Source organism: Dromiciops gliroides, chromosome 5 (genome assembly GCF_019393635.1).
Source record: "Dromiciops gliroides isolate mDroGli1 chromosome 5, mDroGli1.pri, whole genome shotgun sequence".
Taxonomy (NCBI): domain Eukaryota; kingdom Metazoa; phylum Chordata; class Mammalia; order Microbiotheria; family Microbiotheriidae; genus Dromiciops; species Dromiciops gliroides.
In genome coordinates, this window is record NC_057865.1 from 269,983,804 (window position 1) to 270,005,809 (window position 22,006).

The window sequence follows — 22,006 nt, forward strand, 5'->3', positions numbered from 1 at the left end:
TATTATCTGTAGACTTATTGATATGGGCAGGGGGTTGGACTACATTATTACAATACAGTACAGGGGGTTCTGAACTTTTTTGGTGTCTCTAGACCCTTTGGGCAGTGGAGGGGGGAGGCTGTGAATCCTTTCTCAGGATAATGTTTTTGTTGGTGGTGGTGGTGAGTTGTGTCCGACTCTTCATGACCCCATGAACCCAATAATGTCCATGGAGTTTTCTTGGCAAAGATACTAGAGAGGTTTGCCACTTCCTTTTCCAGTAGATGAAGGCAAACAGAGGTTAAGTGACTTGCCCAGGGTCACACAGCTAGTAAGTGTCAGGCTGGATTTGTCAGGTCTTCCTGACTCCAGGCCCAGCACTCTATCCACTGAGCCATTTAGCTACCTTAAGATTTTTAAATATATAAAATAAAATACATGGCATTACAGGTGAAAGAGATAATATTGAAAGAGTTATAAATATGTGTTCTTTTCTTTGTGTGTGTGTGTGTGTGTGTGTGTGTGTGTGTGTGTGTGTGAGGCAATTGGGGTTAAGTGACTTGCCCAGGGTCACACAGCTAGTAATTGTTAAGTGTCTGAGGCCGGATTTGAACTCAGGTCCTCCTGAATCCAGGGCCAGTGCTCCATCCACTGTGCCACCTAGCTGCCCCATAAATATGTTTTAAAGACTTGTTCTACAGACCCCAGGTTAAAGATCCCTGGTGGCAAGAAGCCTGGCTTTGGAGTCCGAAGACCTGGGTTCAGGTTCTAATTCAGCTAGTTACTATCTGTGTGACTTGATGCAAGGAAGTTTCTGTTTCAGTCTAAATTTGTGTGTGGCAGCCATTCCTTGTCACGTGTCAAAGAAAGGGGGGGGGGGGTTAAGTGGTTGATTTCCAGGATCTTTCCAGCTCCAAATGTCATCTAGGTCTCTTCTAACTTTGCAGTTCTGTGATTTTAAATATCTCTTCTGTGAAGCTGTTCCTGATCTCTCCAGCCAGTCGTTAACATGAAGCATGTTTCCAAGTTAGATCTTAGATATTCTCTGTAAAATGGTGCCAGCGCCCTCTTCCCTTCCCCCTCCCCTCCCCCTATTCCCAGTCGCGCTTCCGGTCCAGTCCTCACAACCGTCTTCTGGGGAAGTAACTCCTCCAGAGAAAGGGCCATCCCTCCCTACCTACCAAGGGCAGGCAAGCCCAGCCACTACCACCACCACCTTGGCCACCATCTCCTCTCAGACCCTGATCAAAGACAGCCCAGGAGCCTGAATCCAAGAGCCCTGGGGATAGCTCAGCTTCCAGCCCTGCGCAGACGTAGCTGAGGACAGCTGCAGAGTCCTTGCCGCCAAAGGCCTTGGCCTGTCTGGTGGCTCAATATCCGAAAGTGCTAGGATTTTACCCATGGAAATGACATTAAAGAAGGGGCATGACCTTCTGTTTGGCCATCACTGCCCAAAGATGAATGGATTTTTCCTGCTGACTTGCAGCTGCCATCTTCCCAATGTTTTGTGTCCCCCATGATCATGTGAGCTCCTGGAGAGCAAAGGATGGCTTCCTTTTGTATTGGTGTACTCAAGCTTAGAGCTTTGCACATAGATAACCACTTACTTACTACATGCTTAATAAATGTGCATTCATTCATTCATTCATTCATTTCTGTGATTTGAACAAGACAATTCTTTGCTGCTCTACATCCTCTACACACTGCAGTGAGATGATCAGGAGGCTGAAGGTAGGTTCTTATTAAGGGAGAGTGAAGCAGGGTAGTAGATGTGTACCTTTGTATGCTTCAGTTCAGTTGTGTTTTGTTTTTTAGTCATGTCTGACTCTGTAACCCCATCTGGGCTTTTCTTGGCAGAGATACTGGAGTGGTTTGCCCTTTCTTTCTTCAGCTCATTTTACGGAGGGGGAAACTCAGGCAATCTGGGTTAAGTGAATTGTCCAAGGTCACACAGCTACTAAGTGTCAGCGACTGGGTATTAACTGGGGAAGAGGAGTCGTCCTGACCCCAGGCTTGGCACTCTATCCACTGTACCACCTAGCTACCCACGTTATTATTATTGTTGTTGTTGTTGTTATTGCTACTTATTAGTTAGATAACCAACTTTGTTAGGGGTTATAGGATTTAGAGTAGAAAAAAGTCTTAGAGATCAGGTCTACATTTGACCCTTGAAAAATCGCAGCCCAGAGAGGTTGCCACTTGTCCCAAAGTCACAGAGCTTGCAAATTTCAGAGTTGGAATGTGGAGTCAAGGCCACAAATCCAACCGCGTCTCCCCTCTCATAAGGTCGTTGAGATGATTCCGATTCAGGTAAAAGCTGGACTCTATGGACGACCTTTGAGGATTCCATCACTTCCTATATTCAAACGCCCTTAAGGGCGTTTTCTGCAGCTGGACTACGTTTCCCAGAAGACTTCGCGCCATGGGCGTGCCAAGCGGGGTGACGTCACGGGAGACAGGAAGTAGCTTTTGCGCAGGCGTATGAGGCACCGTGGGGGAACGTGGAGCAGTTGCTGGGACAGAGCGAGGTTGTGTCCTTGGAGGTAACGGTTGCTTTCTCCCTGGGCTGCGGAGGGTGGAGAAACAACAACAACAATAGTAATAGCAACGTGCGTTGCTTCGGGGTAGCCTGCCAACATCCTCGGGAGGGAGGGGCCGTTGTCCTCCCCTTATGACAGGAGGGCAAACTGAGGCACGGAGAGGGCGAGTGACTTTGCCGGGGCCACAGGGCTAGCGAGTCTTACGCTTTAGAGGTGGGTGGTCTTCCTGGCTCCGTGTACAAGATAGCAAACTAAGGCTCTCATAGGGGACACGAGCGAGGTCAGGGCCACCAGCTGAGGAGTGTCAGAGGCAGGATCCGAACCCAGGTCTTCCTGACGCCTCCAATCAGTCAGGCGCTGCGCTAAACGCTGGGGGTACGGAGAAGAAAAAGACAAGCCCCTGCCCCAAGGAGCTTACGATCTACAAATAGATACTAAGAAAGCCGGGGACACCCTCCTCTGCACCTCACTGCCTCTGAACAGCCTAGTCCTGGCGGCTCCTCCCCCTGTCCCAGGCTGCCCTAGAATCTGACTTAAAGGTAGCCCCAGAAGTCATCCAGTCCTGCCTGCTCATCTGACACATAAGGAAACTGAGGCCTAGAGAAAGCGAAGCACTCATAGGGTTATAGATTTGCAGCTGTGGGAGCCTCCCTGAGAGACCCTCATTTTACAGGTGAGGGAGCTGAGACCTCGGGGAGGTGACACTTGTGCTTCCCCCCCCCCCCCACCCCCCCATGCTCACTAATGTGACTGACCTCGGGAAAGTCATTTAACTGGCAATGCTGGCTGTTGTTATTACTACACACCTCAAGGGATTGTGGTGAGGTTCAAATGAGAAAAGTGTTTTGCAAACCTAAAAGTGTTTTCTCCTCTTTGTCCACACACACACACACACACACACACACACACACACACACACACACACACTCCACCTCCTAATCATCTATATCATCCCTCATCTATCTACTTACCTATTTATATCTATCCATAAAACCATCTATTTGTCTGTCTACTTACCTGGCATCTATGTCTGTCTCTGTCTACTTACCTTTGATCCTATATCTGTTTACTTATCTCTATCTACCCATCTGTTGATCTGTCCATCTATTGATCGATTGATATCAATCTATCTGTACCTATATATCTATCAATATAAGTTGATATAGATGGTTTATATATATGCACACATATATACATATATAATTTTTTTTTAGTGAGGCAATTGGGGTTAAGTGACTTGCCCAGGGTCACACAGCTAGTAAGTGTCAAGTTCTGAGGCTGGATTTGAACTCAGGTCCTCCTGACTCCAGGGCTGGTGCTCTATCCACTTTGCCACCTAGCTGCCCCTCTCTATATATTTATAATTAATATAGAGCAGAGAAAGTAGCTTGTGTAAACCATTGTACCACTGGGAAAGGGAGAGGCTGAGGGCCCCAGGAGACAGACAGACAGAGAGAAAGAGAAGCTGGATATTGATTTTGATTAGAACTGTGATTTCATTGGCATAGGAATTGTGACATGTTCTGTCTGTTAGAACTGTGATTTCATTGGCATAGGAATTGTGACATGTTCTGTCTGTATTCTCAGCTCCTACTGAAGATCCTGGCCTCAGAGAGTTTACCTTCTGTCAGGTGAGGCATGTCAGTCTATAAATACAAAATTAACACAAGACTTTTCGCCCCCCCCCCCCATGGGGCAGGCAGCACTAGCAGCTGGGAGATCAGGAAGGGCACTTGTAGGTGGCCTCAGTTAGGAGGTGGCCTTTGAGCTTAACTTTGAAAGAAACTAGGGAGAGGAGAGGGATGGGGAGAGAGTCCTTTTATCTCCTGGGCCTCAGTTTCCTCCTCTGTAGGATGAAGGGCAGGACTAGCTCTGTGGGTCCCACCTACAGGAGAGTTATTGCAAGGAAGGGAATCCCTGGACCCATTAATAACAAACATTGGCCTGGTGTTCCTGGGTTTGCACTTTACATATACTAACTCATCAGACTGTTCAGTGAGGGAGATGTGATCCTTGGCTTACACACGAGGAAAATGAGGCTCAGCAGTGAAGTGACTTGCCCAGGGTCCCATGAGTGACTAGCAGTACATCAGGGGCAGGATTCCAGCGGGGGTTCTTTGCCTCCAGAGCCAGGCTTCCTCCCAGTACCCTAGGATGCAGCAATGATGACTTATCAGTTAAACAGCTTCAAGTATTTGGGTGCAGTATAACTGACAAAAGTCAAATTCACTTAAAAGCATTGCATTGATTTATGAGAGGCACTGTGGCATAGTGGGTAGGGAGCTGTCCATTACATTGTTGCAGGCACCGATGTCTAGCACATAGTAGATGCTGATAAACACTTATTGACTGACTGTCTTTGGAAGACATAGGTTCAAATCCCACATCTGACCAGCCAAGACTTTTGGTAGTCTTGGGTGTGAGGCCAGGCAATAAGAAGGGTCTTCACCCTTGAAAAAGTTAGAAACCGCTGACCCTGTGGTGCTTGAGGCCTGATTGTGGGAATGGCTCTTTTCTCTAGGCCTTACGGTCTTATGCCTGAACACTCTTCCCCCACAGTTATGCTTTGTGCAATAGGAAAATCACACCAAAAATGTGAATTTAATGCAATTGTACGATCCCCTGAGCTCTTTGCTGCCTTATTCCTTCAGCAAGTGCTTGCTGTGTGCCAGAGAGCCAAAGAGAAGAAACGAAGCTCTCCATGCTCTTGAAGAGCTGGCATTTTACCAGGGAGGCAGCAGCTCGATCTCTAAGCCCAGATATCAGATAGATATGAGGAGGTTCTGTGAGTCGGAGGCCGTGATCTTCGGAGAGGCTCAGAAATGGGCCTTATGGAATAGAGAGAAGGCCCCTTTGGGGGGGTTGTAACGAGGCTGAAGAGGGCGGGGTCCCCTTGCTTTCAGATGTGTGTAGCCTGCTCTCCTCCTTCTAAGCAGGGATCCACAGGCAGTGTGCGTCTTGAGCGGGCTCCTTTTCCGGCATTGCCTACACCCTGTACAACATGGCCCTGGCAGCGGTACGATCGGCCGGGGCTGTGCTGGCCCACGCAGCTGCCTCCAGCCGGCAAATCACACTTCAGAGTGAGTACTTTTTTGACCCGATGTATTTTACTTTAAATATGTGGCCGGGGGTCTTAAAGGCTTGATGGTGGTCCTAGCACCAAGCCTGGGTCAGGCAACACTGCATCAAGACCTCCTTTCCTTTGTCTCTTCCTGTCCCCATCCTCGTCCTCTTCACTGCTGCCCCTGGGCTGAGGGGGACCGGAGGACTGCAGTGAGCAAGCAGGAGGGACTCCAGCAAACCCTCCCTGCTGGGCAGGACCTTTTAGCTGTGGCGTACGTACTGTGAGGTGTGGAGGCGGCCTCAGGAGTCCAGCTCTCCTTATCTATCCCTCAGTATTTGTTAAGTGTCTGGTTTATTCTGGACTAAGGAGTCATGTTCCAGCAAAGGGCTCCCTCAGGAGCTGGGGCCCCCGCGGTCTGCCCTTCCCACAGTAGCTCCAGCCTGCAGGTACAGGGCTCCAGGGAAGCCCCTGGCCATGAAACTCACCCAGAAGGGCTTGGGTTTGCATCCACTCACTCGTCCTGGTACAGGAGCGGCTTGGTCCCCCAGGCCCAGGCCTGGCCTCCTAAGGTTCTTCTGGACCTGCCTCTGTCCTCTCTTCCCACCCCCCAAAACATCTTAGAAAAAGACCTTTAAGGAGGGGGTAGTTTGGTGCCAAGGCAGGGACTGGCACCTTCAGTGTATGCCTACCATCCTTCCTTCTCTCCACACAACACACACAGGTGTGACAGCCCCTCCTCCCCACTCCCATTCCCTCTCTACACTCAGCCTTTCAGATTCAAGAAGAGCCACATGAAATAGCCCTGGGAATCAGCCATCCCCTCTGGCCCATCCCCATTCCCAGCCCCAGGAAGCAGTGACACCACCCCCCCCACCTGCCAAGTAAAAAATCATCTCCAAGAGTTTTGTCTTGTTGCAAGAGAACTTGTCCTGCATCCGATGAGCGAGTGACCTGACTCTCTGTGGACGGAGTCTCATCCTTGGAATTGCTGATAGTAAACAGCAGATAGTAAACAAATATTGTGGGATAAAGAGGGTTATACTCCCTGAATGTATCCTTGGTTTTAAGAGATTGACAATCTAGTTGGGGAGATAACATACAGAAAAAAGGTTGTGAATGATGCAAAAGCGTTCTGTATTGCATTTTTGGATAACGGGATTCAGACAATATAATTAAATGCTAAATCGAGTAGGACAGATTAGAAGTATTCTAGTCCTTGTAGGAATTAGTCCTTCAGCTTGGCCTCATTACTATCATTGTCCTCACTACTTCACAGTTAATTAATTTGAACAGATATTTAAAACCGACTCTTTTACAAAGATAATTTACCGCATTTTCTGCTTTTCGTTTTATATCAAAGGTATTCAAAGAAAGCCTTTTGGAAGTTTAAAAAAAATAACCTTGGAAAGATTCAAGGGTCTGAGTTGTGTTGTTAAAAATGGTAATATGGGAGTATGCTTTCAAAAGAAGCATTCTTGATTGAGTCTACATGAGGGGAAAACATTTTTTTTAAGTCTGTGCATTTAAGAACCTCATTTCTAATTTGGATAAACATACACCTGATTTTTTTCCCCAGAAAATCCACAAACTGCAAGCACCTGTTAATAAAGGTCTTTAACTTTAAAAAAAAAAAAGTCTGTGCAACCCTTAGTAAGGGATAAAGTTTTTCTGGCTTATCCTTGGGGTAGACTGTGTGTGGGTTCCATTGGTACAAAACATAGAGAAGATCTCTAGTATGTTGGGTGGACTTCCTCAGGAGGACTGATGTGGGGACATGAGCCAGCTGTAGAGGGCGAGGGGGTATGTGTAGGGTAGTAGCCTGACTCAGTGTAATGAGCCTCTCATCCTTGATCACAGAGCTATTCGAAAATGGAGTTTAAATGTACATGTATCAGGTGCAAACCCTACAGCTGATTAACTTGATCTTCATTGTGGTCTTTCCAGAAGGAGCTCTGGGTTGTGTTTGCCATAAATCTACGTACACACCTCTTCCAGATGACTACAATTGGTATGTATTATAATCTGAATGAAACAGGAACAATACCTTAATTTCTACTTGTGCTGTAGTTGTAATCTTGGAAATAACTTAATTTAGTTACTTGTCTTGGTGCCTCCTGCTTTCTTTCCTGATTTTTTCCCCCATTATTTTTCTTTTCAGTAATTATTATGGTGGGTTTTGGATAAGCATATGTTTACAAGCATTTGTTAATAAAAAATTACTGCCATTGTATTTTACTGAATGCTCAGTTTATTGCAAGACATGGATATACTGCCAGAAATCCTCTTTATTCTTTTTGCAGCAGTGTTGTAGCTTTGGGGAAAAATTAATTTCCCAATTTTAGTTCATGTCTAGTAGGGAAAAATAACTCCTCAAACTATTATTTAATTTTGAACAGTTAATAATTACACAATGTGTAGAAACTGAAATACATACTTTATTAAGCATTTTGCTTTAATACATTTCAGTAAAAAGAGATTGCCTTTGTGACACTATTCTTAGGAATACTAACTACTCCATTAAAAAATGTGAATTGGGGCTAATGTTCAAAAACTTACTTACTTTTGACCATTTTCAGGTTTTTGTTTTTGGTTTTTGGTTTTGGTGTGAGGCAATTGGGGTTAAGTGACTTGCCCAGGGTCACACAGCTAGTAAGTGTTAAGTGTCTGAAGCCGGATTTGAACTCAGGTCCTCCTGAATCCAAGGCCGGTGCTCTATCCACTGCACCACCTAGCTGCCCCCTTTTTTCAGGTATTCTTAGGAGTCGTTTCATACATTTGAGAGGCACTGTACCTTTGAGCTTACCTTTGAAAGGAAAAGGGAAAGGAGAGGTTGTACCACAATCACTAGGGGGGTAGGGAGACAAAGTCCCATGATCTCTCTGGGCTTTAGTTTCTTCCTCTGTAGGATGAAGGACCTTTGAGAATACTATATTTAGATCTGGAGAGGGAAACCTTGAGTGTCATCTATACCTGTTTTTCACAAATGGGAAAAGGAGGGGCAGCTAGATGGCGCAGTGGTAAAGCACTGGCCCTGGATTCAGGAGTACCTGAGTTCAAATGTGACCTCAGACACTTGACACTTATTAGCTGTGTGACCCTGGGCAAGTCACTTAACCCTCATTGCCTGCAAAAAACAAAAAACAAAACAAAACAAAAAACAAATGGGAAAAGGATATGAAAAGAATAATGAACTTTCCTAGTCTTGCTCTGCTCTGTCACGGGGACTGGAATTAAAAATCCAGGTCCTCTGACTCCCGATTTTTTTCTCTCTCCATTACTCCAGTTATTCTGCAGGAAATACATAACTCTTAAGTCAAAAGCTGCCTAATTCAATCCACTAAACATTTTTGCTAAAATTAATGTTTATGTCACCGATACTAGGAGTATTCCATTTTGAAATGGTGGTAGAACATTTTCACAGCATACTTCATTTTTGTCATCTTAGTTGGCTAAAATAATTTGTTTTAGCATTTAATTTTTCATGTTAATTCTCAGCCACACCAGTTATGATTGGAATCACAACATGGCAGGTATCTAAAGAAGATGTGGCTTTGGTAGCTGTAAAAATTGTGCTCTTTTAGAATACATTTGATAAGTCTAGAGGCTACTCTCAGGAGAACTACAAGATGAGAGAAAGATATCGGTCATTTGTTTTTCATATGAGGAGGAGCCAAGTGATTTTGCACCTAGGATATTGTGTGCATTTCTGGTCACAGGACCTCAAGAAAGAGAGAACAAAGCCAGGGCAAGTCCAGAGAAGGATCCAGGGAGGTGGCGCAGCTCTGTTAGGAGAATATGCTAAAAAATGAGGACTGCGCTTCCCACCCAGGGAGTGGGGACAAAGTCCATAGGATCACGGAGGGTGTGGATAAGGTGTGCACAGCCTTCTTCACCAAATCACAGGTGACTAGGAGAAGGGGCCACCTCTTGGGAATTGTTGGAAGTGGGTTTGGGACAAATAAAGGAAGTTTGTACTGTGGCTGGTAAACGTTTTCCTATTCTTTTCCCACGAGGCGCTACGTCTCGAAATAGAAAACATTTTAAACATAAACGGGATGAAATGCAAACAGGTTTCAGACCAGTTTAGGTAGTTTTGGATCTCAAGGTGGTTGCATAGCTAAGCTATGCAACGTGGCCCAACATGGGCCATGGGCTGGCTGAGGTAACTGCTCCTGCCACATTTTTTCCCTCATCGGGTAATTTTAGGTTAATCACAGATCCACTGTGCCCTGTATACAGAGAAATACTTTTCTCTTACAGCAAGGTGGAGCTTGCCTTGTCGTCAGATGGCCGGACGATCGTATGCTACCACCCTTCTGTGGACGTTCCTTATGAGCACACCAAAGTAGGTCTGCATTTCTTCTTTGAATCCCCATCAGATTATATCTTACTGTGACTGAAGAAAGTAGAGGATGTGGGGGGTGGGAGCACGGATGAGGGCGGGAAAGGCTAGCTTCTCTCCTTCTGGCCGATCTTCTTTTGAGTTCATTACTGCTCTTGGATTCACATCCATGGGATTCCACAGTGTGATGTTGCAGACATCATTTTTGAAGACACACTCTGGGGGCAGCTAGGTGGCGCAGTGGATAAAGCACCAGCCTTGAATTCAGGAGGACCTGAGCTCAAATCTGGACTCAGACACTTGACACTTACTAACTGTGTGACCCTGGGCAAGTCACAACCCCAATTGCCTCAACAACAACAAAAAAAAAGACACACTCTGGAGACCAGAGGCATTTGTAGTTCCACCGTAGATACTCTTCATTGTGCTACGGCTACAGTATTTTGTTCTGTTCTGGTAGCCACGTTTTAGTGATGTGCTTGGGCCTGTACTGTGGAGAACACGTTAAGGCCTAGCAAAGTCTAAACGTTTAGATGATGATTTCTGCTCTTTGGAAATTTATACTCTGCTAGGGTGCACAGCCGCCAGTAATGACAATGCACAGCAGTTAGACCTTTCTCAAGTGCCTTCTCTGTGCAAAGTTCTGTGCCAGGCCCTGAAATTAAAATATGCAGAGCAGTCCCTCATGTTGGGGAACTCAGTGCCCTGGGGGCTAGGGCATGTCCATTCAGAAACATGATGTGAAATGTAGCATGGGAAGAGAAGAGATGAGATGCCTGCAAAGATTTGTCTGAGATTTGAGCAGGAGAGAATGGTTTTCAGCCAGGGGTCCGAGGGAGACCAGAGCGGGTGGCATCTGAGCAGATGGGGGAGGGGCACATTCACATAGTGAGACTGAGGAGCAGGCCCTGGTGCAGTTTGGTAGGATTATAGCATGCCGTATAGACCAGTCCAAAAGTAGACAGCAGCATCAGGTGGGAACCGGGTGTAAAGGGTCTGAAATGCCAGTATGTTATTGAATGTCTGAGGAGGGGAGTGATTGATCAGACGTGTGCTTCGGTACTTCAGGATCCAGCATTTTGTCCACGTGGGTCCTCCACAGACATAGACTGTTGTTTTCCACACCTCTGTAGACATCTTTTATGAATTTCTGGAACCAAAAAAATACACCTGGTGATGAGCCTCTCTGACCTTAGCTGAGTTCATGATTGAATGACACACATATAGCCCGTCTCTTGGAGCCTCGCCTGCGTGGTGGGACCTGCTAGGACTTGTCGTCTGCTGAGATGGCCTTCAAGAACCCAGTGTTGCCTCTGCGCCCAGTGAAGTAGTGTTAGTACAGAGTCAGGTATGGGGAGGATGAAGTGGAGGAAGGGATTGGGCACCAAAGACATGGGGAGGGTAGAATCAAGAGGCTTTGGCATGCGATTGAGTGTGAGGAGTGAGTGGGAGGGAGGGAAAAGTCAAAGATGGCAGGTTTTGAGTTTGGTGAGAGGAGGGGCAGAGTGATGCAGGGTCCTGGGAATGTGGCTGATGAGATCTGGAGGTCGGTGACACTCATCGTACAGAGGACAGACCTGAGACCCAGGTGCTTTGGCTGGCCCTGAGTCACACACACAGTCCGAGAGCCGGAAGTCTCACCCTGGTCTTCTGACTCCAGAGCTCAGGACGAGAGAAGGGTTTGGGAACCGTCTGCACAAGGTGGTTATCGAAGGGGTGGGCTTGGAGGAGATCCATCTCTGAGGGAGAGACGAGGAAGCCAAGGGTGGAAAGGCCCGAGGAGCATCCATGCCCAGGAGTCCTATCATGGGGAGGGAGGAAGACCATCAAAGGAGACCATGAAGGCACCTAGACAGGGGGTACCCAGGAGGGCGCAGTTTGGTGGACTCCAAGGGAAGAGAGAGGACACAGTAGCCAGGGTGTCGACTGCCAGACGGCACGCAGCCTGTGTGGCAGAGGGGTCAAGGCGCATAAGGATGAGGGAAGGCTGGTGGACTGGACGTGGAACAGATTGTTCAAGAGCAGTTTCAGTAGAGGGGGCAGGGGGGTGGCTGGATTGTAAGGGCTTGAGGGGTGACTGGTAAGGACATGGAGACAGTTGGTGTGGACCCTTTCTGGAAGTTTATCCTGAAGAGGAGACGGTAGCTTGAGTAGCCACCAGCCCTGAGGGAAGATGGCGCCTGGGAGAAATCTGGAGCATGTGTATGGGAAAATGGAAGAGGAAAACCGAGGAGAGAAGAGAGGCCTGCCTAGAATGGCGTAGAGTCAGCATCTGTGGGTCCGAGGGGGGGCCTGTTACTCCTGCAGATCCATCAAGGGCAGAGCGGAACCTTCTGAGCTGAAGGCAAAGGTGCGAAGGTGGGAAAGCAGACTCCAATGTGAGAGGGGTTTGCAGAGGGGGGCAGAGCCGGGCCGGGGACGGGGCCGATGGCAAGGGCTGTAGTCATGCCCGGTGAGCGCCTGCTATGGGATCTGGAGCTGTTCAGCTGCGGGGAGAGACTTTGTTAGCCAGGATCTGACAGGGGGAGGTCAGCAGAACGTAAATTCCTTCGTCCAGTTGCAGGTCTTGGACGTTTTTGTTTTACAGAAGCAGGATCGTGTTCTTCTGATTGGTTTTAGAAGAAGGGATCCCTTATAGGCTTAAAACTTTCTATAAGTAATCTCAAGCATGAGTGTAATTCAACTCTTAGGTTTCTTTCTCCCTCATTTTGTACCATTCTTTGCTGACTACGCCAGACCCCTTTGAATCTCAGGACTTCCAAAGCATATGCCCTAAACCCTCCTGCCTTTTCTCCTTCTTCCCTCCGCTCCCCCTGCCTGTCCCCAAACTTGACCCCTGGTAAAAAGTAGGGAAGATAAATGCACATCATCTGTCAGTCTTCCGATAAATCTGTGGTGTTCACATAACCACCATTAAATCTGTAGTTGGAAAATTATCGATTCATCCATATGTTTTCACTCCAATAGGCCACCTTGGACTGTACTCCCCATGTGTTTCTTTAAAACAGCTGCAGTGCCTTTAGCCACACGGGTGCTCAGAAGGCTTTTTCCAGTTCTCATGTTTTAAGACAGTTAGTAAATAACTGAATCTGAAGGGGGTTACCATTTAGTTATTAAGTCAGTGTAATTAGATACCAAGGGCATTGAACAGATATATTTTTTTAACATAAAAAAAGGTCAAAATTAGACTTTTTTAAAGGCTAACATTCAGCCTTACTGCATTTTAGGAGCAGCTGGATGGAGCAGTAGATAGGTGGAGCACTGAGCCTGGAATAGACATACAGCCCTGGGCAAATCACTTAACCTCTGTTTGCCTCAGTTTCCTCAACTATAAAATGGGGGTAATAATAACAAATACCTCCCAGGGTTATTGTGAGGATCAAATGCAATTTTTGTTAAAAAGAATTATCATATAATTTTTTAAAACAAAAAAATTGTAAAAAAGCATTTGTAAAAAAAAATTAGCCCAGTATTTGGCACATAGTAGGCATATAAATGCTTATTTCCTTTCCTTCCCCCCTTTCTCCTATTTTACTAAAATTTTTCACATGTTCTCTCCTTGAGGTTCAGTAAAGTAGATTAAATGGTGCCTGAGAATCAGATAATGGTTCAGTTTCTGAGTGTGCCACAGGCTCATTGTGTGACTTGAACCAAATCATTAATCAGTTTTTTTATCTTTATTTAAAAATAAACATATTTTCCATCTTCTTAAAATTAGGGAGATTTCTTATATGTTGGGCCAATCCTACTGCTAAATAGAGAGAAAAATGTTGATTTTTCTTTTTTAAATCATAAAAGTATTTTATTATTTTCTAGTTACATGTAAAGATAGTGGGGCAGCTAGGTGGTGCAATGGATAAAGCACTGGCCCTGGATTCAGGAGTACCTGAGTTCAAATCTGGCCTCAGACACTTGACACTTACTAGCTGTGTGACCCAAGGCAAGTCACTTAACCACCATTGCCCTTCAAAAACAAAAACAAAACCTGTAAAGATAGTTTTCAACATTTTTTTCATAAGATTTTTGGTTCCAAATTTTTATTCCTCCCTCCCTTCCCACCCCTGTCCCCAAGACCAGAAAGTAATCTGATAATAGGTTATATATGTACAATCACATTAAATGTATTTATGCATTAGTCATGTTGTGAAAGAAGAATCAGAACACAAGGGGAAAACCTCAAAAAAAAAAAAAGGTAGAAACAGTATGGTTCAATCTGCATTCAAATTCCATAGTTCTTTTTTCTGAATGTGGAGAACATTTTCCATCATGAGTTCTTTGAAATTGTCTTGGGTCATTGAGCTGCTGAAAAGAATTAAGTCTATCACAGTTGATCATCACACAATGTTGCTGTTACTGTGTACAATGTTCTTCTGGTTCTGCTCACTTCACTCAGCATCAGTCCACTTAAGTCTTTCCAGGTTTTTCTGAAATCTGCCTGCTCATCATTTCTTACAGCGCAATAGTATTCCATTCCATTCATATCCCACAACTTGTTCAGTCATTCCCCAATTGATGAGCATCCCCCTGATTTCCAATTCTTCGCTACCACATAGAGAGCGGCTATAAATATTTTTATACATGTGGGTCCTTTCCCCCTTTTTATGATCTCTTTGGGATACAGACCTAGTAGTTGTATTGCTGGGTCAGAGGGAATGCACAGTTTTATAGCCTTTTGGGCATGGTTCCAAATTGCTCTGCAGAATGGTTGGATCATTTCACAGGCTTTCCTTGTTCTCCTCTCTCTTTGTATGATGTCTCCTTGGGGCATTGAGGAGACTCTGGGATCTTGAAGGCTTTGCTTTCAGAGGGCCACTTGTGAAAGGGCCCCCTTGGGTTGGAAAGGCTGGACAGTGTTGCTGTTGTCCGAGGACCAGCCTAGCTGTGTTTTGGGAAGCTCGTCACCACTGGCTTTCCAGTTACTACTCTGCCAGCAGCTCCAACACCTTTTTTAAATTACAGGGATCCTCACACAGTTGAAGTGAAATGAGGAAGTGAAGATGTCTATTTCCCTTAATCCCTTAATTCAGTGGTAATCTTGTGTCCTGTAGGCCCCATAGCAATGAGCACAGTATTACAGCATGTTGTTAACCTGTCATTTAAGTGCTTGGTGGGCAAACAAAGTAAAGGACTCTATTGCAATTCGGGAAATTGTAAATTCAAGGAAGACTGTGCCACGTTTTCATGGTCACTTTTTATTGCATCAGAGCATAGCTGGTTTTGCTTAAAACTATTTCCCAAAACTATACTTTGTGATGATTTTTTTTCATTTACGTTATCATTTTATGTTTTACATACAGGTGACCATTTTTCCTAGTAAGGGAATAATGTCTTTTGGGGAGATATTCCTTAGGTCTTCTATAGACCCTAGATTATATCTTTTAGATAAAAGAAATAATTATGGTATCTGAAAGCATTGAAGTTTATTGATATTGTCGTTCAGTTGTGTCTGACTCTTTATGAACCCATTTGGGGTTTTCTTGGCAAAGATACTGGAGAGATTTTCCATTTCTTTCTGTAGCTCATTTTACAGATGAGGAAACTGAGGCAACATGGTTAAGTGACTTGCCAGCTAGTTAAGTGTCTAAGGATGAATCTGAATTCAGGTTTTCCCGACTCCAGGTGTGGCATTCTATCCACTGCACCTCCTGGAGTCCCCTTATTGATATTGCCAGTGATTTTAAGATTATGAAAGATTGGTATTGAGTTTCATATCTCATTGAGAATTTTTGCGATTGACTGACCAACCAATGTTCATTCTTAGTAAGTATAAGTTAAAGTATTAAGAATTTCTTCATTTGAAAAAAATTCCATAAGTTGATTGTATAAAAAGGAAAAACTTTCCTGATCCTTTGAGATGTGGTAAGTGCTTTATCAGGAAAATACCACTTATACACTGTGACCTGATGAATTAACAAGTTAACTATAGACGTTATTAAATAATGCTGGGATTTTTCTTATTTTGATATGGTGAACTCATATTTTGCAGCCTATAACTAGACCAGATCCTGTGGATAACCAAGAAGAAACCTATGATCAAATGCTGAAAGCCAAATTAAAAGCAGATGGCAATACTAGTCAGCAAGGACCCATGATGGAAGAGCTGAGTAGACTTTTCTTCACTACAAAGCACCGCTGGTACCCTCTTGGGCAGTAAGTATCTTCTTTAAAAAACAAACCCAAACAAAAACGACCCTCCTTCATACTCTAGACGAACTAAAGAAGAATGCTCGGTATTTATTGCACTTTGTTTTACAACCTAAAATGTTATTTTCCTTTAAAGCGGTATTCTCTCACTTGAGAACATTGAGGTAGCAATGAAAGAGTTCCAGTGAAATAGTATCCTAATCACCAGACAGTCATTAAGTGCCCGGCCGCTCTGCCATGTGTTGTGGACCTGAGGTGGCTCACATTACTTAGGATGGGGGGTGGGGTGACAACATATATAAGTACATACAAAAGAGAGCAATCTGTATAAGGCCCTTCCTTTGGCAGGAGGTCAGAGGTAAAGGCACTGGCCATTGGGGGAGTAGGGGACACTTCCTGTAGAAGATAGCACTCGAGCTGAGCTTGGAAGGAACCCAGGGATTCTTAGAAATGGAGACAAGCTGGGCTCTGTGGTTGGGCAGCCTGTGCTGGAGCATCTTGTGCGAGGCCTGGCCTGTGGAATGGGAGGAGGAGCAGTTTCTCATGGGTTGGATCCAGGCTGTGAAGGCCTTTAAATACCAAACAGGGTAGTTTGTACGTGATCCTAGGGGAAAGCAGGGAGTCCCTGGAACTTCTGAATAGTGGAGTGGCACGGTCAGATCTGGCCTTAGGAAAACCACACCGGAGGCTGTTTGGAGGGTGAATTAGGGGGCGAGATGAGGCTGGGAGACCCGTCAGGGGGCAATTGCAGTGATCCAGGTGCGAGGTGGCAGGGTCCTGAACTAGCTAGGGTCATGGCTGTGGTGAGAGAGATGTTGTAGGGGCAGAAAGGGCAAGATGTGGCCCATGGATGAGTGAGACTGAGGTGGTATGGAGGGAGGATGGAGACCTCAAATCCCGTTAACTCTCATGTTGATGGTTTATGAGTGGAAAACTCCCCGTCTTGTGGACTTGGGGACAAGCCCTAGGAAAGTAGGCCTGATCTCAGCATCCAACACATTTACTTAAGAACTAGCGTAGGCGTGATAACTGAAGCTAAGTGTCATAATAAAAATTTTCTGAATTTTATAATGGAATCTTGCCAGAGTTTGTAATGGAAATTGGCAAGAGTGTTTGAAGGTGAATAAAAGATGATTCTTTTTTAAAAATTCTGTGAGATGTTCATTTAGGACTTAGATTTTTATTCATTTCCCTAGTAAATGATTTCTGCAGTCATGGCAGGGTGATGTTGAGGTTTGGGCATCCTGTACACAGTGAGTAATGGGAAAGACTTAGGGATGGCTTTAAGGATTTTCAAGGGGCAGCTAGGTGGCGCAGTGGATAAAGCACTGGCCCTGTTTTCAGGAGGACCTGAGTTCAAATCTGGCCTCAGAAACTTGACACTTAATAGCTGTGTGACCGTGGGCAAGTCACTTAACCCCCATTGCCCTGCAAAAAAAAGAAAAATAAGAATTTTCAAGAATACATCAAGAAATTGAAGGAATGGGATAAACGTGGAAAACAAGACTTCACACATGTTAGGAAGCAGCTCTCATGTTTGCTCATACTCAGAGTTTGATTTCATTGCTTGTGGGCACCCTGACTGACTTGCTTTACAAGTACTGGCCATAACTAGCTTTCCTCATTTATATTTTGGGGAAGTTTCTTTAAAAAGTTCCATAAAAGACACTCCCTCCCCCTTCCCCCAATACTTCTTGATTGATGGGGATTCTTCAGGATCCAGATCTGAGCCTAGTTTTCTGCTTCTGTATCCCATGTCCTGACGAAACCTATGCTCATAGCTGGAAATAACTATTGAAGGATCCCATGCTCGTGTTGTCTCTCCACCCTTTTTCTTCTTTTTCAGTCACATTCCAAAGATCATTTTCTACTAAAATGAACTCCTTGGCTTGACGTTTTATGGCTCCCACCTACCCCTCCGCCTTATTTGATACCACTCCCCTTCACAGGTGTTAAGCTCTGGCCAAATCGCTCTGCAAGCTGTTCCCAGGACTTGATGTTCCATCTCTTGCCTTCATGTCTTCACATAAGGCACTGCCCATGCCCACATATACCGCCCACTCCTCTCTGCCTCCCATAACGTTCCTTGACGTAAGCCTGGCCTGATTCAGACTGGTCTGTCTGGTGATTCAGGGTTAGAATAAGAATGAAATGATATAATTGTAGATTGGAGGTGTCACATTTGAGGCCAGGATGTAAGAAGCCACAAAACCAGTGTAATTGGGAGATGATTTACATGATAAATAAAAATACAGTACAACCTTGATAGCATTAATTGGTGGGGTTTCTAAGTCAGTGTGCAGCCTGCAGTTTGACACCACTGGTGTAGAGCAGTTTAGCAGTTCACAAAAGAATGTTTATTAAGCCACGGCATGGAAAGGATACTGGAGCATTGATTCCTTGCGGGCAGCTTCCTTGCTTCTGTGTTGGCCAGGCTAGTGCGCTGGTGGGCTGCAGGAAGCTAAAGCTACGGCAGAGGTTTGAGCCTCGGTCCTCCTGGCCAGGTGAGTCCTAGGGATGGTTTCAGTACTCTGAAAGCAAGCTAGCCTGGCCTGTATGGGCTGGGGCCCAGGGAAACATTGCTGCTTCCACCCTTGTCTTCTCTGAAACTTCACACAGGCATCCTGTCTTCTGGGAAGCCTTGCCCGGCCCTCCCAGTTGGAGTGACCTTCCTTCTCACTTTCCTTGTATTTATTTGTATCCACGCATTGTGTCCCCTAGTAGAGGATGAGTTCCTTGAGGGCAGGAACTGTGTTGTTTTTGTCTTTGTATCCCCAGCGTTTAACAAAGGGCCTAAAACAGGCTCTCGAGAATTGCCTCCTAAGTGGAATCTAATATCACCTTCAACATGGCAAACACGACTTCTCCCTTTCCTTCTAGAAATTTCTCCCTATTAAATTTCTTTCTATGTGGCTTATGCCACTGGCTTGTTTTTTCCATGAGCAAGAACCTGGAAATGTTTTGTTTTTGTAAAACTGTCACAAAATCACATCCTCCGTGTTCTCATACCAAGTCCATTATGAGACCCCGCTTGTTCTTTCTTCACCCTCATTTCTGTTAATATCGACACAACCAAGTCCTTTGTCCAAGGCTAGGCCCACTCTGGCTTGGCCTATTGCCGCTGCCTCCCCACTTGAGTTTATGCCCCCTACCCTGAGCCTTTGTAAAGAGATGAATCCAGAATACTGTTCCCAACTCTGTTCCCAGTTATTTTCTCCTGTTAATTACTGGGCTCTTCATTCACTATTTCCCCTCCAATGTCATGTTTGTTTTCCTCTGTAATACAGTATCCCATTTAACAGTTGTATTTGGGGCTTATCTTTCCCTCTTCCCTCTTCATTTTCATCCTAAAGTCCCCTTGATTAGATTCTTCCATCTCCAGCCCAAGCCCAGATAGCTAAATCCTGCTCTTTTATATGTTTATAAGTCATAATCAGTTTGACCCCAGGATTTGTACAGTTTAGGGGCGGTTGTTTTTTGTTTCGGCTTTTCGGTGTTGCTTAACCACTGCTGTTCCATTGCATGGCGTTGTGGTGATGCTAGATCACATTCCCTGTGATTGTGTAAGTTTGTTACATTGTATGTTACTCATAGCACTTCACACCATATGCCTCACGTGTGGAGCAGGGAGTGAACATTTTACTGAAGCAGGCGCATGCCAGAGCTGCATGTGCTCCTGAATCACTGTTGATCTCCGGTGCCTCTGAGGCCCTTCCTCTGTAGACATTGTCAGAGTGCGGGTCCACGAGGGACAGAATTTCCCCTTTCTCCCTTCCCTAGATTGTTATTAACATATTGTTTGTTAGCATAGGGTATTATATTCTGTTATTTTTTACTGTTTCATCAAGGAAACACTCCGTGTTCCTTGAAGAAACAAAGGGGGGAGTGTGATAAAATCATGGAATTTGGCAGACACCCAGGGGTCCCACCTGAGTGATCATACTGTTTGGGAAACCGGCTAGGGATGATTGGATACGGGCCACACCTGGCCTGCCCTGAGTGACATATGCTGCTGATGTCGGCAAGGGACACCACTCTCCACATGCAGCTTGAAGGACCTCCCTTTTGTGGGAGGGAAAGTAAAAGTAGAAAAAGGAATGCTCGCTGAGGGGAGCTTCCGGCAGCGGACTGCTGAGAGACTGCACAGTTGTTTCCTATTGAAACTAGGGACCCCCAGGTGGTGAGTTAATAAAAACAAGTCCGGCTCTTTGAATTAGCTGAGCTGGAAGCAAGTTTGGGGACTGTGTCAGTCTTTGCTCGAGCCAGGGAGCTTATCCATTTTCTTCTTTCCCTATTCCCTTGTCCTTGACTTTATTAATTTCACCTTTGCTGTGTGTTGTATTTCCATTAATAAAACCTGATTTGTTTGTGGAAAAGAGGCTGTTAATCTCCTTTCTTATTGGCCTGGGAGAAATAACTTAAAAAAGGCCATTTGGAGGGGAGGAAACTTTGGGCCTAGTGGTCCCTCGTTATTTTCTGAACCTCAATATTATGGTGAGCCACCCAATTAACTCTCCCCATATGAAATTTGGTCCCTATATGGGGTCGTCACCATTTTGTTCTGTCCCGCTTTCATGTGTTCTTGACAGTCTTGGCCCTAGCTGTCTTCTGTGCCTTGAATGTGTTGCTTCTTCATCTTAGTCTCTCAGAAGCCTGATCTTCCTCCAGGGCCCAGCTTGGGGGCCACCCTCTTCCAGAAGTCTTCTCTCCATGCCTCAAAAAAACTCTTCATTCCTAGATGTCACATATTGGGAGTGCCTCCAGCTCCTGCAGCCCCTTCCTCTGATTGGCTGGTTCCTTCCAGAGCCTCCATTTTGAGGAGCACAGGCCCAGGCTAGCCGTGTACTTCTTCCTCTCCAGGACACGCTCCTGGATCTCCTGGGCCTCCTCTAGAACAACCCTATACTTAATAAATTCTTGGTGACTTGGCTGTCTTTGCATTCAGACCGCTGACTTGTCAGATCAAAGATCAAAGCGAGTAACACACTAGAAGAAGAAGAATGAGAAACGGCCACATCATCACACTTGTAACGTGCAGAGCAATGGACTGGCCACACAGTCAGGGCAAGGCACACTCCATTGGTGTCCTCGAGACAGCAGGATCAAGGGGGGAAGGCCTCCAGCACTTGGGGTTCTTTCTGACCTGGGGACCCAAAAGAAGGGAAGACATCTTCCCAGAATTCCTGTCTTAAGATAATAGCAATTCATATACTGACTTGGGTAATATGGCATATTTGTTATCTGGATGTGATAATATATAACTTTCATTTAAATTTTACTAATTGGTATGTATTTACATAGACATGTGTATGTATATCCATATTTACACAGAAACATACACATGTCTATGTATACATATGTGTGTATAACAGAAACTATGGCACAGCAGACGCATCTAAATTTTATTGGGTAGCCAATCCAAAATAACACCTCTTTACCAGGATATTTCTTCTTCTTTTCAAGGTATCATCAACGGCGCAGAAACCCTAACCCTCCCAAAGAGAGATGATTTTGAGGCACTAACATAGTCATCATTTACTGTCAGAGGGAAAATGTCATCTTTTGTTTATTTCACTACTTGAAGAAATGAAATAAGATGTTTCCTGATGTTACATGAGGAAGTTTTAATAAATTTTTTTTTCCAGATTTCTGATTATATTTTTGTTCACATATTAAATAATGTCCAGACTTGGCATTCTGATTTAAAGATACCTGTTTGAGTTAGTTCCCGCTTGCCACATTCCGCAGCATTTTATAAGAGATCACAACTTAGTCCTGTCATGATAATGGCATAAACGTGGAGAAAAAACCCCCAATTTTTAAATGAGGAATGGGTATTGTTCATCAAAAGATCTTGCCTTTGAAAATAACTCAATGTACAATAGGAAAGTCGCAAATCAACTTTCTTGTTCATTTAAGTATTGAAAAGATGATTGT

General features: G+C 45.0%; 1 protein-coding gene across 1 annotated transcript; it reads left to right on the forward strand.

Annotated features, from left to right (window-relative positions):
- Positions 1 to 2,401: 2,401 nt before the first annotated feature.
- On the forward strand, positions 2,402 to 21,715 carry MRPL42 (mitochondrial ribosomal protein L42). Its single transcript, XM_043967701.1, is given in 7 exon segments — positions 2,402 to 2,441; positions 5,483 to 5,599; positions 7,528 to 7,591; positions 9,844 to 9,928; positions 15,912 to 16,055; positions 16,057 to 16,075; positions 21,533 to 21,715. Coding segments are annotated over 7 exon segments (534 nt in total). The 3' UTR covers positions 21,598 to 21,715.
- The last annotated feature ends 291 nt before the right edge of the window (positions 21,716 to 22,006 follow it).